Source organism: Diabrotica undecimpunctata, chromosome 8 (genome assembly GCF_040954645.1).
Source record: "Diabrotica undecimpunctata isolate CICGRU chromosome 8, icDiaUnde3, whole genome shotgun sequence".
Lineage (NCBI taxonomy): Eukaryota > Metazoa > Arthropoda > Insecta > Coleoptera > Chrysomelidae > Diabrotica > Diabrotica undecimpunctata.
The window spans coordinates 141,240,075-141,258,666 of record NC_092810.1 but is presented as its reverse complement, the minus strand read 5'-3'; the positions used below and the strand labels follow the sequence as shown (position 1 = coordinate 141,258,666).

At 30.9% G+C, this 18,592-nt stretch overlaps 1 protein-coding gene across 1 annotated transcript; it reads right to left on the bottom strand.

The window, feature by feature from the left end:
• Positions 1-9,403: 9,403 nt before the first annotated feature.
• Positions 9,404-17,978, bottom strand: LOC140448134 (facilitated trehalose transporter Tret1-like). Its single transcript, XM_072541217.1, has 2 exons — positions 17,701-17,978; positions 9,404-11,063 (listed from the first exon to the last, which is right to left on the bottom strand). The coding sequence occupies exons 1-2, from the start codon at positions 17,765-17,767 to the stop codon at positions 9,751-9,753; spliced, it is 1,380 nt and encodes a 459-aa protein (XP_072397318.1). The 5' UTR covers positions 17,768-17,978; the 3' UTR covers positions 9,404-9,750.
• Positions 17,979-18,592: the final 614 nt, after the last annotated feature.

Below are 18,592 nucleotides of genomic sequence, written 5' to 3'. Positions count from 1 at the left end.
AAATCCACTATAACATGCATGGGATATTCTGGGAGGATGTATTTGACATAACCATGATGAAAATCATTAATGTCTTGGGGCAAGCAGTTCATGACGAATGGAAGCAAATCCCCCAGGAAGAATTTGTTGCCTTAATCCGAAGTATACCTGATTGAATGGCAGCCATAATTAGAGCTTCCAGATATAATACACGTTCCTAAATAACGTTTTTCTTTAACAAATATTTAAAATTAAAAAAGTTTCTTTGCAGAGTTGCAAATTTTTTGAATTTTGTATCCTTTTCGTTTTGTTAAATTCTGGATTTGTAATAAATTTTACTTTAAAATTTATTGATTTACTTATTTATTTATTTATTTATTTTTTTTTTTAATTTTGTTTATTACATACTCAACTGGGAATATCTTAAACATTTTTAAACCAGTTTTTAGAATAAATTGATGCGGTTTATATCAATCATCAGGTCGTTTCGTTTCGGTTTGGTGTCTGATAAATTACGATCGAAATAACCACAAAAAAAGATGTGCGGTACTTGCAAGGTCAGTTTTTTTGAAAATGGTTAAATAGCACTACATAAAGAAGCGTTGATGCATTTTTAATTTAAACACAGACTGATAAAAGAAGTAGCACTATATTATGCAACAATGCTTTAATATTGAAAATAGACATTAACTGTACCTTCAAATCAAATAAATGTGTGGTTAAAAACCAAACAGCTGCAAAAAAGTGTGAATTTGGTGTATTGTCTCAAATATTTTTGTCTTATTGTAGCATGAGTTTGCGTTTCGCTTCACAAAAACACAAACAAAACTCTAGAAGTTGCTGTCAATATTCGTGTAAAGAAGAGATGCTAATTAGGTCAATTAAGTTAGATTTTTACTCGACACAACTATATAACGGGTTTGACAGTAGAAATGTGTAGTATGACATATTACAAAAAGACTTTCATCTAAGGATTCATCTATTTTTTAGTGGAACTATTTTTAAATAAACAATCAAAACGCTAAATTCATTATTTTGCTCATAACTTAAAAACTTGTTTATTTAGACATTTGACGTTGATTGACGATAACTTGATTGGTCTAAACATTTGGTCTAAACATCTTGCTAAATTTTACTTCAAAAATAGATTTTTTAAACAAGCAGAGAAGCTGCACCATTTTTTCATCGTTGTTACTAAATAATATCGGCATTATATGGTAGGCAGGTATCCATAATTATTAGATTGATATTTTATTTAAAAATTAACATTTTTGTTTGGTAAATATTTTGTTTTCTTATAAAATACATGTAGCTGAGCTGTCATAAGGAAACAATTTCAGAACAATCCTAGCCATACTTTAATAATACCTATAAGGATAAAATGGTCTTTCGCCGCTGAAATGTGTATTTGCGTTTGAACAGAAAGAGAAAGTCTGGACGCCAATGAAAAGCGAGACCGTTAATGCCCGTGAGAGCTCAGAAGTAATTAAAGTAGGAAGCAGGATATATTACCAGACCCCTGAGGAAACCTACAATACACGTAATCTCCTTGATGATGATTTGTATGCTTAACGAAAAGTTGGCAGAACAAATAAAACTGTTACATGTTTGGGAATGAATTGCCACTTTATAGATTTTTAATTGGATATTGCGTTTAATTGCGTATAAAGGTCTTGATATAGAGCTCTGAGAACTAAAATAAAATAAGGTGATATCTAATATATTACTGCATATGTGTGCATATATACAATTGTAATTGTAATGTGTATTAGCCAATAATTTTATATTCTGTAGTTTGACAGTTTTTAAATATAATGTTTCGTTATAGGAATTCTGATCGAAACTTAGGTTCAGTAAATTTGGCATTTTGACGAATAATAACAATTTCGTAGCTAATACAAACCAATCACTCAAATTGCGTAAATCGATGTAACTGGAGGTGGAATGGCGTGGTCAGATACTGGAACACAATAAGACGCCAAAATACCTCGGCGTACGTCTGAATAGAACTCTGTCTTATCGATATCACTGTCAAGATATCAAAAAAAAAGTAAGCGCCAGAAAAAATATCATCCGAAAACTAATAAATACAAAATGGGGAGCACAACCATACACTCTTCGTACTTCTGCCTTAGCAATATGTTTTTCTGTCGAATGATGATGTCATGAATATGATGAAAATGAAGAAAAAAACATTAAAAACCGAGTGGAACCTAATCGGTAGAACTGTATTAACTGCAAAATCAATGCTAGGAACTAAAGAAAGGAAATGGTTCAATCAAGACAAGCATTATAAAATTGTAGCTCCTTTATTTATAGCCTTTTATGAAATAAACCACTTTCTGTCTTACTGTATGGCTGTGAAAGTTGGACAATGGACTCCGAAGTAGAAAAAAGAATAGATGCCTTTGAGATGTATATATACAGACGAATTTTGAGGATTCCATGGGTACAAAGAGTTACTAATGTTGAGGTACTTCGTCGCATGTGTAAACAAAAAGAATTACTAAGAATAATCAAAGAGAGGAAAATGCAATACTTGGGTCATGTGCTGAGAGGCGAAAGATATGAATTACTTCAAGTTATACTGGAAGGAAAAGTACAGGGCAACAGTTCAGTAGGAAGACGCCAGAACTCGTGGCTGAAAGACCTGAGGAGATGGTTCGACCGCTCATCCGCAGAGATCTTTCGTGCAGCAGTTTCCAGAACTACAATTGCCATTTGGATCGCCAACCTTCGAAAGGAGACGGCGCAATGAGAAGAAGATGAATTAAGCCACCTGATGAGATGACAAAAGTACACATTTCTACAAAATATAATGCAAGGAAAACTCCAAGGACGCAGAAATGCAGGCCGTAGAAGAATGTCCTGGATGAGAAATTTAAGAGAGTGGTTAGGCTGTATCACTAACGAATTATTCAAAACAGCAGTAAATAAAATTAGAATCGCCCTAATAATATCTAATCTCCGATAGGAGAGACTCAAAGAAGAATAAGAATGAATTAAAATGGCTAACGACATATTCATTAAATTTTTATTTATTATAATACAACTTATTATCTGTTATAACATATTTCTTGCACTGGAGTCTAGAATTGCCTTTTTGTCTGGAACTTTGCCTACTGCATGGGGGAACTGTTTATTAAATAAAAATTAAAAATCATTCACTTTCATCAAGCTTCAGTTTCAGTTAGTCTTAAACCATGGTTGTGTTCAGTTCAATGAAGCAAACTGGAGTAGCTTAGAAAAAAATTGACGAGATCCATAAAATAAATAACATGCTAAATCCTGACAATGTTTTAAATTCTATAAGGCACGTAGAACAAGATATTTGCAATATATCGTCAGTTTTTTTCGGTCGTTATGATAACACTATCAAGGTTTACATCCAAGACTTAAATGTAACTGAGATTAAGATGGGGTTAGAAAGGCTGTCTTTACACATCAGTAAAATATCTAATCAATTATAATCTTGCCAACAAATTATCTACTATATCAACGAAAAAAGAAGTATTCAAGCAGAATATATTTTATGCCACTTCAGGTACCCAAACTGAAATCCCTCAAAATTTCGTATCAAGTGTAGAGAAAAACTTAAAAATTACAGAAGATAAATGCCATTACGTAGATATTATCAAATTAACGCCAATATACTCCCTTATAAAAGTTGTTCACTTTATTAAAGAGACGTTAGGTATCAAGGAATATATTAGATGTGATGCCTTCCTTCAAGCTGCCGACACAGTGACTGGTTCCCGTTCAAAATAGGCATAAAACGTCTTCATCTGAGTCAAATATGAGTCCGCAGAACATCACAAGCCCCGTTAGCTCGGAAAATCTAATTATTATTTTAAGCAACAGCAAAAACACAAAAATACTCACAGACAAGAAGACCAACGAAATTTAAAAATCTAAGAATCCTTTCAATTCGTATATAAACTATAAAAATTCGTTAAGAAGAATACTTTGGAACCAACCAACCATCAAGAGTTAGATAAACAAATGCCTCGAACATTCGATATCTTCTAGCAAGATTAAAGGAACCGAATATATTGAAACCCATCAAGCTACATCTTGCTTTTCTACACGATCAACCTGCTTCAGTATTTTACGAAGGATTCACCAACACAAGCGTTAAACTCTTTTTGGCTTCCAATGGGTATCCACTAAGACTGAAGGTGTACGAAAAATCCTTCTAGAATTTAACGATGCCTATGGAATTAGTCAAACTAAGATAGAAGCTGATTTTGTTGCTTTTAGGTCCTTTCACACTTCGGAAAGAATTATTCATCTGCAAAAATCAAGGGAAAGTCACTGAAATTACTATTCCGTCGTCTCTCCAAAACGAAATTTTTAAATAATACTACGTGATCTGTGGGACTGGTAACCTCAAATTATTTTAGTGATGACAACTTTAGCATGATTCTGGTTAATACTCGTTCTATAAGATATAAAACAGATGAAATATGTTTGTTTCTAGAGGAATTAGTATTTACCCCGATAGTTGCGGTTATAGAGCACTGATTTGAAGTCATAGAGCTCTTTTTTGTAGAAAAATATACCACAATTACTAGGTATGATCGTTTAAGTTCAGTTCATAGTGGCAACCTAATTCTTTCTACAAATAATGATTTCTCTCCTATAACAAAATATGACTTTCTGTTGAATCAAGCCTTTCTTGAGTTTTCATTGGTTTATAACAAGAATCTTAATCTATACATTATTTTCATTTATAGATCACCAATCTTCAAAAAAATGTTCCTTTTTTAAAAAGTAACTACTTCTAGTGTCAAATTAAACAAACTTTCTAAAATTTTAACATACTGAAAAATTACAATATAATAATTCCAATACTCAACTTAGAGTATCATATTACTACAAAACTTACATGAAAGTATCAATCTCACTTCAAATAAGATTAATTTATAGACTGCACAATTATTATCAGCTTGTTATATAAAAATATCATGTTTAAGTAACTAATAATTATAACATATACCAAGAAAACCTTTGTTATAAAGTATTAACCCAAAAAAGCGGCTCTATAACGCGAAATTTACATTTGATTAACCCTAAAGAGTTGCACACGATAAGATCATTTTACACCTTATTAGTTTTACACCTTCTTTTTGAATCTGAATCCGAATTCTAAAAGTATATAAAACGTTAAAAATGGTTAAAAGGTAAGCAAAATTCACCGTGTGAATATTGTGCACGCGATAAAACGCTTTGATGTCCCATGATAGCCCCTTTGTTTACTTTTACGGACACTTTGGAGCTTCTATGCAAATTTCTTTACTTATCACATCAAAGAATTCCTACTAGAATTCTTCAGCATCTCTCAGAATTCATAAGTATCTAAAAACTATTGTTTTATTATGAATTAGTGACCTTGACATGCTGATGTTCTTGAGAAATTTTAAACTGTTAAATTCCTGCTTTTCTAATTATTTTACAGCAAAAGTCACGAAAAACTATATGTAGAGGCCTGACATCTGTAAAAACAAATGTTAAAATTATTCTTCTAATTTAAACACATTCCAAAATAAGCAAAAATACATTTGCCAGAGTGTTGTTGTATCAGCTAGGCAACACATAGCGCACTTATGTGTGTCACGGGTTGCGTTTGGTCACGATAATGTTAGATATTAACAGTATTTGAATTGTCAATATTTTTATTTTATGATTTATTGTTTAAAAAACAATAACATTGAAATGATATCTAGTTAAAGAAAAATCAGCAATAAGAGTGTATTCAGGCAATACTGTAAGCACTGCCAGGTCGTTTAACGTGAGATATTCTATCAGACCAATTCCAAGTCATTTAAAAATTCAAAAATTGATTGTAAAAAGTTTGAAAATACTGGAATCGTGATTCCTTAATGTAACAAAATGTTTATATATATATATATATATATATATATATATATATATAAATTTTGCAAACAACACAGTTATAAAAAATAAAGTATAAGAAACAGAACTTTCCAACGTGAAGGAGAGACAAAATGTCAACTTTTTATAAAATAGTATAATTTTTTTTCATTAAAATTTTTAAAATTTAGCCAAAATGCATTTATAAATTTTCAGAACGTTTTCCATCCTATCAGATCATCATCAGTGAAAGACATCTATAAAGTAGTTGGGACTAGCCACATGATAAGGAAAATAGTAAAACCAGTTTAATTTTCCCATACGAACAGTTATATATTCTGATTTATACCATATATCATCAGATATCAACTTTTATTAGTTGTATATGGAGTGTTTTAAAACATGTATTTTTACTCGAAAGTAAAATATTTTTATTTTTAACAGAATTGTTTTTGTTTAAAATTAAAAATAATTTTAAAATGTTCATCATTCTTTATTTATATTAAAAAAACTATTTTTCAACATTTTCTATGCAATAAAGTTGAAAATTTAAGTTTGTGCATTAACTCAATATTAAAATTAAAAATTAAAAATATTAAAATCTACGAAAATGATAATAATTTACAGTCGTTAAGTTTCGCCAAATGTAGGCGCGTTAAAATTACTGTAAGGAACACTGAGAAATCATTTTACTTAATATTTCCTTAAAGTAACGAATAAAATTCAATATTATTCAATATTAACATCTCAAATTCAAAGTAATAATTCGAAATAAATTTATTATTTGTTAAATTAATTAATACATTATATATTTTAAATAAATAAATTTTTATTGGCGGTAATTGCTTTTACTATACACCAAACAAATGGTGAAGACCCAAAAGCTATTTTGTAAATAGTAATCTTTCTAGTAAATACAAATCTATAGACGATTATACAATTATTACAAAAATATAAACATTAAACCTTTGATTTTTGAGTTTCACGCTGTTTTATTTTGTATGTGTTAGTATTGAATATTCGTTAGGTTATAGGCACTTTCAGTCTATCAAAATGTAACTAACTTCTCAAAAAAAAATGATTAAATTTACAAGAGTTAAATTGAGACTAGTGAACCGAGTATACATACTATTTTGAAATTATTTTCATTCTGTTATTTGTTATTTTATATATTATTAATAAAAGTACAGAAATTTAAATTAAGTTTTGTTTTATTTACACTATTACTTCAGTTTATTTTCAGTGGTAATTTTTAGGTTACGTTTATTGTCATAAAATAAAAAAAACAGGTGGGTTTTACTTAGTTCATTTTTATATTTATCTTGATTTTATTCAATTATTTTTTAAACTGCTCTAAAGCGTGTCAGTGCAATACTTAACTGTGTTAAATAAATTGAACATAATATCAGTCGTATAATAACCAAGCCACAGCAAAACGTGGCAGGGTCAGCCCATATATACAGGGTGGTCTTTAAGTAATTGTACAAACAGAAACCGTAGATTGTGCATTTTAAAATATTACGATTTAAGCCAACTTGCTTTAATAAAAGTGAAAATTAAAAATTTTATTTTTCGCTATAACTTTTACGTTTGTGAATATTTTTGGACAAAAATTTACAGTTGGATGCTTTTAAGTAGGATAAATTATAATTTTATACATACTTTAATGTAACTAATAGAGGGCGCCACATATGCAACATGTGTGGCATACATTTGCGCTTAACTTTTTTGCTATTTAAGTTAGCTCTATTTGTGTTAAGAAATATTAAAGACACATTATTTTTACAAAGAAAAAGTATACTTGTTAGTAACCTGAAAAACCGTTTTCGAGATAATCGCATTTTATAAGTCAGCTGAATAATACTTCTTAGTTTGATATTTATGCGGTAAAGCACTGAATACCTGTAGATAAGAATAATTCATAGTTTATTCTTATTAAAACAACTCAAATATGATAATGTAACATCACAAAATGCTTTGTTATGGGTGCTAAATGTCTTATTGGAGAAAAGATTCTTCATGTTCTTCTTTAGATGCCGTGTCCGTATTCAGACATTGGCCGTCATCATGTTTACAATTTCCCTTTTCTATCGCTTCTTAAGTTTCTATAATGACGTTGTATTACTTTCTCTCTATTGTAAATGCTAAAAACCCAAAATATGTGGTTTATGCAAGATGGTACACCACCACATACTAGAGAGAAGGCAGTTAGAACATACTTAAATACAACTTTTCTGAACGTTGGATTGGTCGTGGTAGTCATATTCCTTGGCAATGTGATGAGATATTGATATAATTATTTAATTCATAAAAAAATCGAAAAAAATACTTATTATTTATTGTTAAATTGTTTATCCATTTTTATTAGGACAAATGGAAACTAGAGCACAGGTATTGAATAACACATATGTGTCTTGTTTCATAATAATTTTGCTACACATCTAACCTTAAAGACTCAGCATTTTTACAAAAATATCATCGTTGGCCTAATAACCGATATTGTTATAAATACAGTAAACATACAGGCAATTTAGTTCAGCATAATATTAGTTCGTTAATAAATCATAATAGTCCATTTGTTCGAGATGTAATTATAGTTACTCGTACGCTTTAACGTAATCATATAAATAAGTTATGTCATCGACAGGTTATTCCGTGTGTATATAAGTAACCACTGAACGAGATACATCACAGTTTAGTACATTATTTAACCTCTGCGACAAATAAGATGTAGTTCCATAATATACCATAAGATGTATCCAAAAGAATATATTCATCCACCACGTAGCCCATAATTTACTCCGCTTGATTTTGGTGTATGGGGCACGTTAAAACAACGTGTCTATAAGAATCCCATAAACATTCGCAACCAACTATGGGAAGAAATAAATACTGCAGCAGTTTCTTTAGAACCAATGATGCTATTTAATATGAGAGGATCTTTTATGGAATATATTGACAAATCAATTAAAAAAAATGGTGGACATATCGAACACGTACTTTGACAAAAAGTTATGTTATTTAGTTTAACTATTTCTTAACTTGGTTTGTAAACAAAATGCTTTGATTATGACTTTAATTTAACATAAAACGTAAAATGTTTGATGTAAAATCCTATTATTCGGTTATTTTGTCAAATCCTATTATTAATTATCCTGCTGATATATTTATTTTATTTAATATTTCGTTAACTATTAACTTTAGATAAAGGTATTTTATACCAAAATTCAGAGGTATTAATGTTTTTGTCTATTTTTTCTTCGTTGCCTGGAGAAATTAACTTAAATTAGAATTATGCAGCTGATTTGTAAAATGCGATTATCTCGAAAACTGTTAAGTTTTGAAGTTATTACCAAGTATACCTTTTTTTTTGTTAAACTAATGTATCTTTAATATTTTTTATCCCAAATACAGGTAACTTAAAGAGCAAAAAAGTTAAGTGCAAATTTATACCATATATGTGGCATATGTGGCGCCCTCTATCACTTACATCAAAGTGCGCATCAAATTATAATTTCTCATATTTAAAAGTACCTAGTTGTAAATTTTTATACATAAATGTTTACAAACATGAAAGTTATAGCGAAAAATAACATTTGAAATCTGCACCTTAACACCCTGTATCTTTGTTAATATCAACATTTTATCAAAGCAATTTGGATTAAATCGTAATATTTTAAAGTGTAGAATCTACTGTTTCTTTTTGTACAATTACTTAAGGACCACCCTGTATATGTATATATACATTGAATAAAAAAATTGTATTTTAGTAATTTTTGGTGAGTATAATAAATTAATAATACAATAAATTTAATTTACAAAAGTAAAATTTAAGACGTATACAATACATTTTAACCAAATTATACATTATAAACAAAACAAATATATAACTTGATACTACATCGTTTTTAAATACTGCTGTATTTCTTCCAACGTCTTCCCCTTAGTCTCTGGTACAATGAAATATGTTACTATAACTGATATAAAATTACAAACACCGAATAACAAAAATGGTCCAGATAAGCCACTATACGCATAAAGGTAGTAAAACGTACTATTCGTGGTAATAGTTAGAATTCCGTACACCACCACCACTGCTGAAATACCTTTAGATTTAATACTCGCTGAAAACAGTTCGCCTTGCATCAACACAGGAATAGGCCCAACTCCAAAAGAAGACACAAATAAGAAAATAATGAGGCCCGCCAATGGAAACCAATTTATTGCATGTAGATTGATTTGCGGATACAATTTTTCCACAAGAAAATATATTCCCACAAGTAGAAATATTGCACTCGAACCTGCAAGAGATGTCATTAAGGACTTTCTTCGGCCAAATTTGTTTGAACCATATGCAGCAGAAGCGCATATAATAAAATTTAGTGCGGTATAAATTATTGTTGAAGCCTCAGAGCTTATATTGCTACCAACTTTCTGGAAGACAAATTGCGTATAGCTTCCAAAAACCCACAGTCCCGAAAGTATTTGGGCAGCTCTTAAAAACCCAGCTATTATTAAAGCCTTTCTGTTCACATTATTAAAAAATAAATCAGTCCATTTTCCAGATTCGGAAAGTTGTCGCTTTATGTCATTCTGCATAATTCTAAACTCAACTTCAACATCATCATTTTGTCTTAATTTCATTAGTGATATTCTGGCTGCAGAAAGTTGATTTTTTGCTATATAAAAAGATGGTGACTCGGGAATGAATGCAGATAAAAATAAAACTATTACTTGCAATATTAGAAAAAGATAAGATGTTACTTTAACACTGCAGTATATTCCAATAACATTTATAATAAAAGTCCCAAATATCACTAAAATAAAGAAAGCATTTCCCCAAATTCCACGCACTTTTGGTGTAGCTACTTCTCCAATGTATATGGGAATCACGCACATAATCAAAGCATCTCCCAATCCGACTAATACCCTTGCAAAATACAAAGCCCATAAATTAGTAAACAACGCTTTTGTTAACCAAGATATCATGTACGGTACAGATGTTAAAATAATTGCCTTTTTCCTTCCAATAATGTCAATAAATGGCTCTAAGAATGGTGAAAGGATTATTAGACCAATTATGTTTACTACAGCAAATAGTGCTGCTTGATCTTCTCTAATGTTATAATGTACTTTATCTTCAACTATTTTTACCATAAATGGGGACGTCCATCCTGAGAGGGCGCCACTGATGAATCCCTGCGAGGCCGCTTAAATTAAAAAATACATTTATTTTTATGATTTGATTTTATTTTAATTATTACATATATATATATAAAAAACATTTGTATAATAAATTTTTGTTAATAAGCGAAATACGATAAATAATGTCTGAATATGTTCAAAAGTCCGAAAATTTGATAATCCATAATGATAATATAATACCGACAATAGCAATAAGTAATTGGTAATAAAAACGGAAAATAATACACCTTCTAAACCTCTATTTTGAAGAAGATTATCTAATAGCCTTGGGCAGTATTTTAAGTCCTAAATATATTATTTTCGCCTATCGAATTTGGTAAAATAGATTATGCATTTACTTCTTCTTAAAAGAACTGGTAGATAACTTTTTAAAAAATTGTGGTTTAATTATTAAAGTCAATAATCAAATTCTCACTGCCAGCAAATAATCACTCCAAGTAAAAGAATTGTTTTATCCAATGTATGCTCCAGTAGACCACATACTATTGGAAGCAGAGCTAATGAAGCTAGGTCTAAATTTATTATTTCCTATCAACTTTCTTAAAATAAACGCGTCTCGCCCAGAATTTAGTAATATTCTCAGTTTCGCCGACGAACGTATATTACTCCTTTAGAAAACAATGTAATTAATTAATAACATTACCAGCTTCTTCTATAATAAATTGCGACAATACATCATACAGAATTTTCTTAGCAACTGAAAACCTTAAATGTTTTTCTTGTAAACAATTAGGTCATTTAGCTGCAGTATGCCCAATTCTACTACATAACGAGCCAAAGTTATTAGAGAAGTTCACCCAATGCAAAGAAGCCGCCAACAGTCTAGTGTCTAATGATAAATCTTATATCATATCTACAGTTTATCAAAATAACAATGTTAATTCCAAAGAACAAAATAAAGAGAATACAAAATCAATGAAATTATCTGAAATGGTAGCCCAAGAAACCCCAACGGTTTCTATTACACCGCCGCATGAAGACCTCTAAAAACAACCCACCTAAGTTGGGTATTTCAAAAACCAAACCTAAGAAAATTAAATCGGAAAAATCCATTCATGATGAAATGCAATCATTACAACAAATGTTTGAAGACAATAAAAACAATTTTACACTGAACTATAAGCATACTTTAAATTTTTTGAATCTGTCCCACACTACGCAGAATTATTAAATCTTCTTAAAACCTATACAGACAATATATTAGGTTTCCTTAAAGATCTGGACACTATATACTCTCAAAGATTAAAAAAGGTAAAAACAAAAATCACAAATATTAAAAGACAACTACACCATCAACTCTATCAATTCAGAACATTTGCAACAATGGACAGCGAACTCTCATCCTCTCAAGAATCCTTAAGTACTTAACATTCAGATCTGTAATACAATGGAACCTTAACGGGTACCACACCCGTTGTGAAATGTTACAACAACTAATTGCTCAACAAACTCGATCAGTTATTTGTCTTCAACAAACTCATTTCAAAGGTCCTTATCATGCTAGGTTAAAAGGTTTTAAAACAGGACCAATAGAGATAAATCAAGTGGTGGAGTAGCAATCTATATCAACGAAATGTGCGAAGCAGAACTAATACCTTTAAATACATCCTTAGAAACCGTAATTGAGAAACTACTTCAACAGATCCCATCTCCCCGTCTACTCTTAGATTTTAATAGTCATAACCCCTACTACGGATCCAAATTCCAGTCATTAAAGAAAGAGTGCTAGAACAATTACTTGACAGTAACAATATAAACATCTTGAATGCAGGAAAACTCACAAGATTTAATATACAAACAGGAGAATCCCCAGTTATTGGCCTGACCATGTGCGATCTGATCCTACAAACTCTTCTTATAACTTGTCCTTTTAAAAGTGCCTTAACCACTCCTCTCTTAAAATGAAAATTGGACCAGGCAAATTGGACACTCTTCTTATACCAAGTAGACCAAAAAATCCCATATCTTCCTGACCCTGGTACCTCAAATACATATTTAAACTAATCTACAATCCTCTAAGGTACTATTAGAAGCAGGGCACAAAGCAGGCGGAAAAACCAAAACTCTAAAAACTCACACGCCAGTACCGTGGTGGAATGACAAATGTAACGAAGCCATCAAAAAATACAAGCGAGATTTTAACAAGTTCAGACGATCTCCTACTACACAAAATCAAATGGATTATAAAAAACTAAAAGCTGAATCTGGATATCGGATTAAGCAAACCAAAAAACAAAACTGGAAATCTTTCGTGCCATCCATCAACAACTCTACTCTTCTGTCTGCATTATGGAGAACAATTCGTCAACTATCTGGAAAACAGCAAAGCGCCCAAATTAGTTTCTTAAAACATAATGATCAATTAATTACCTCAACAGAAGAAATCACAGAAATGTTTGTTGACCTTTATGAACAAAATTCCAGCGCTAACAGCTACTCTCTAAGTTTTCTTCAATTTAAATTTAGAAATGAAAAGAAGGAAATAATGATCACAGAAAACACGGATGACTTTATGAACACTCCAATTTTAATAGAAGAACTAGACGATGCATTGTTTGGCATAAAAACTATTCTCCGGGTCCAGATGATATACCAATAATTTTTCTCCAAAATCTGAGCACATACCGCTAGAACAATACCTCCTTAATGTTTTGGACCAACAGTTGATACAACAATACTTTAGACAGTCTTGGTCAGAATCATAGATTATCCCAATCTCTAAACCTCAATAACCAAAAACAGATCCCCAGTCCTGTAGACCAATATCCCTAACCTCAGCAACCTGTAAGCTATTTAAAAAGATTATAAACCGTCGCCTGACATGCTTTCTGAAAGATAAAAAAATACTTATATATAACCTTTTTTTCGTCTTTATAGAGGGGGAGTCTGGAATTTTTAAAAGACATCTCAGTCCACGACGCCGCCTGACTGACCTTAGTGCAGGATTCGTTCTTCATACTCCCGGCGATAGTTCCCGAGGTACTTTAAAATGCTCTCTAGTCGGCGAGTTTTCGCCGAATGCCTAACTGCTAAACCAGACTCTGGTCTGTAGTTGATATTGTATTGTATCCAAAGATCACAAAGCACTTATTAACAAACAACATTGTCTAGCTATTTTCTGCGACATAACAAAAGTCTACGATTGCACATGGAGATATGGTATAATAAAAAAGCTTCACTACTAGGATATTAATGGAAAATTCCTAAAATTTATTAAAAATTGTCTTCAACTTAAAACATTTAAAGTACAAGCAAATTGAACACTATCATCAACTCGAATCCAGGAAAACAAAGACTTTCTTGTTGCAATTAACGATATCTTAGAACAATGCCAACAACCAGTTAAAGGAAGAATGTACGCAGACGATCTGGTTCTCCTAGTAGGAGGAACAAATCTAGAATCCACCCAAAGAGTCTTTCAAAGCATATTAAATAATCTCCAAAAATCCTGTTTTATCCGAACTTGATAAAACAGGACTCACCTTCTCTAACGAAAAAACAAAATGCTTGCTCTTCTCAAAAAAGCGAAAAGAGGATAATCCAATTTTAACATTCAATGGTAAGAATCTGATCTTTGTAAAAGAAATAAAATTCCTCAGTCTTACTTTTGACAAAACATTGGTTTGGAAAAGTCACATCAAAAATCTAAAAGGCCCTTTTTATCCTTAGTTCGATCAAAAATTGACTACGGCTCAGTGGTATATAACTCAGCCAATAAATCTGTTCTTAATATTGTTCTGAAGCTATTTTCTTGTGGCATTTTAAATTAATTAATATTTAAATGGGAATAAGCCACAATTAAAGGTTAAAATACATTTATTGACGTTTCAATTTCCACTTCGGAAATCGTTCTCAAAATACAAACATTAGTAGAGAACTTGAAATTGGAATTCGTACATAAATAAACTACAGCTTTCCTGCCAAAAGAGATTAAATATACTTAAAATATTATTCAACAAAATTTGGGGTGCTGATCATAAAATATTAATTAGGCTTTACAAATCGCTCATTAGTACTAAAATCGATTATGGGTGTATATGTTACGATGCTGCATGTAAAATCCATTTACAAAAACTAAATAGTATCTAATTTGCAGCTTTAAGATTACCACTGGGACCTTTTGATACTAGTTCGGTTAGTAGTATGCAAGTTCTAACTGGAGAACCTTCCTTACATATAATACGAGATCATTTATCCTTGAACGATATCATTCTAGAAACAGCATCCTGTATTCTTCCACATCTGCAACCCTGGTCTTCCTCACAAAAAGATTAAAAACCCTAAACCCCTCATAGAAAGAATAAAGCTCATATCTTGTGATAGGAATCAACTCAATGTATCGGTAAATATAAATGCAAACTATTCCCCTTTGGCAAGCTACCCATTAACTGTTGACTTAACACTTACAAAGTATCAAAAATCAACTATAAATTCCACAATAATTAAACATCTAGTCATGGAAATTCTAGACCACTATCCTAATTATTTGCAAATCTTTACCGATGCCTCTAAAACTCCCAATGGACACACTGCTGCCTACTACTGCAAAGAAAAAATTCTTATAGCATATCGATACCAACAAACTGCATTATACTCACAGGCGAGGCCAATACTAATGTTTGTATTTTGAGAACGATTTCCGAAGTGGAAATTGAAACGTCAATAAATGTATTTTAACCTTTAATTGTGGCTTATTCCCATTTAAATATTAATTAAATCTGTTCTTAAAGAACTAGATGTAATTCAAAATACCAGACTGCAAGTCGCTTTGGGTGCCTTTCGAACAAGCCCCACACTAAGTATATTCAGTGAGTTAGTGCAAACTCCTCTAGAATTTAAAAGAGATTTTTTAAGTTTGCCGTTTGCTTGTAAAGTTCTATCCTCTCCAAATAACCCACTCTACCATAACGTTCATAATAATCGTTTCAGCCACTAATTCTCATCTAACCAATGCAATCCGCCTTTCTAGGAACGAATTAACCGATTACTTCATAAATATAGGATCCTGACAATATACCACCCTACCGAAAACCCTCATCCACCATGTACTGTAAATAAATCACCAGTGATCACTGATCTATCAAAATTTAGTAAACATGAATCCCAACCAGCCATAATAATAAACCACTTCAAAGATATTATGGATATATTAAGCGACTACCGACAAATATTCACAGATGCATCAAAAACAACATACAGAGTGAGGGCAGCAATTTTCTCTAATACTTATAATGCTAAATTTAAGTTGCATAACAACTGGACTGTCTCCAATGCAGAACTATACGCAATCCTTGAAGCTTTATAATTCATTAACAAAACGGACCAGAGAAATTACACAATACTAACAAACTCACTGAATGCTCTTTGTGACATCCAAAACATGTACTCCAGCAACCCTATTCATAAAGACATTTACAAAGAACTTCAAAATGCTGCAAAGGAAAACAAACACGTGGTATTAATCTGGGTTCCATCTCATATTGGAGTACACGGTAATGAGGTTGTGGACTGTCTAGCTCACGAAGTAGCGACAAGTGCTGACCAAGTTCAACTAAATAAAATAGTGCCAAGTGATCCTTAATGGTGCTTAAAAAACATAGTTAGTTGTGCGTGGCAAATGGTCGCAATGTTCCGAAAAACTAAGTCAAATTAAAAACAATGCTTTACAAAAACAGGCCTTTTTGTTCCCTAGGAAAAAAAGTTATCTTTACTCGACTCCGACTTGGTCACACATATTTACGAATCACAAGAGACAACCCCCCATACTGCTACTGCACACAGTGTCAAACCAACGGTACCGTAAAACATATTTTAACCGAAACTCGACCTTCCCAGCGACATAGGCGAGCTTCTTAGAGACAATAATCATCTAAACAATATCATAAAGTTCTTAACGGCTATAGGCATAAAAGATATTTAAATTAAAATCTAGTTTGTATCACAAATTATATTAATCTTCTTTCATGTTAGTATGTAATTAATATTGTCACCTTTCTTTGTTTTAATATGTATTTTTTCATTGTTATCGTCTATAACCTTAATAGTTCGGACGACATTAAATAAATAAATAAATAAAATTTCTCTCAAATATTATAAATTTATCTAGAACAAACTTTAATACGCTGGAAACTAAAATGCAAACATAAGGAATTATCGACCAACAAAAAAATATAGTCATTTGCAGGTACTCAACTACGAATAGCACCAAAAAGAGTTTTTCTTTCAAATAATATTCTTTGATGTCAGTCAATATCAAAAGTAACAAACACAGTCTACAAAACACGAATATTACAAGAATAATCAAATATAGTGTAAGGTAAAACTTAAGGTAACAGAAATGGATTTCTGGGGGCATTTAATTTGATACCGGTCAGATTGCTAACGTCTATTGTTAGAATAAGAGAACGGTATGGTCGTTTCCAAAAAATGTTCGAGAAACAACCCTCAAAGCGAATTCAAACGTCCAAAACTCATGATAACCGCGGAAGACCTCGCTTCTAGTTCAAGAGAAGACATAACTCGAGAAAGGAAAGATAGAAGGGGACTTAGCGGTAAACTGGAAGGGAGCGACTGAGTATAGAAAAATGTAATACACTTAAAAGTATTATTATAACACTTAATTCTATAAGTAGTTGTACTTACCAATTAAAATAACTGATATTTGATACCATTCTTTGTCGGCATTATTTTGTAGTTTCTCTGTCATCATGGACGATTTTTATTATTCATAATAATGATAAAGTATATTTTATATCTTGTAATTCTATTTGATGTACTTAAAATTATTTACTTAAAATGCAAATCTATTTATCATTTAAAATAATTTCACACAAAAGATAAAACAATTGTTTTATATAGTTAACACATTATAAATATAATATATTTATTACACTCATCATAATTAATTAAACCGTTATTATGATATATAGCTGTTCATTAATATATTGTAAAAAAATGTAATTAAAAGTAGGTTAGTATTAAATAACATTAATTTGGGTCAAGTTTAAGTATTATATAAACATTGTATGTACATTGTATGAAACAATTGAAATATTTTAGCAACAACTAATACGATAACTATATAATTTTTCTTATAGTGTTTGTACATGAAATATGATTTACGTTTTTGTCAGATCTTTCGTTTTTTCAATAATATAGGGAACTTTAGATTTTCCAAAGGACCACTCTATATATTTAATAATTTTTTACATACCTCTTTATTCCAAAGTAGAGTCCTTTATTATCCGTTCTGGCATTAAACTTTACTCCATCGTTCCATGGTTGTCTTACACTCACCTATTGCGTTTACTGACTTTAGTTCACAAGAATTTAGACCAACACTAAAGTGCAGTTTATCTCACAACTGAAAACATTTTATAACTAAAGGAAAACACATTTACTTCAAAAATGTTATATTTGTGCATTGAAACCACTGAAAATAGCCTGTCTTTTATCAAGGTTCTAGAGTGAATATTAAAAACTGTTTACAAATTTTACACTTAAAGTAGACAAAGTTCATTAAATTTTTGTACGA

Coding starts and splice junctions, on each gene's coding strand:
- LOC140448134 (XM_072541217.1), bottom strand. CDS start 17,767: ATGATGACAGAGAAACTACAAAATAATGCCGACAAAGAATGGTATCAA. Junction 11,064..17,700: donor AATATCAGTTATTTTAATTG/GTAAGTACAACT, acceptor TTTTAATTTAAG/CGGCCTCGCAGGGATTCATC.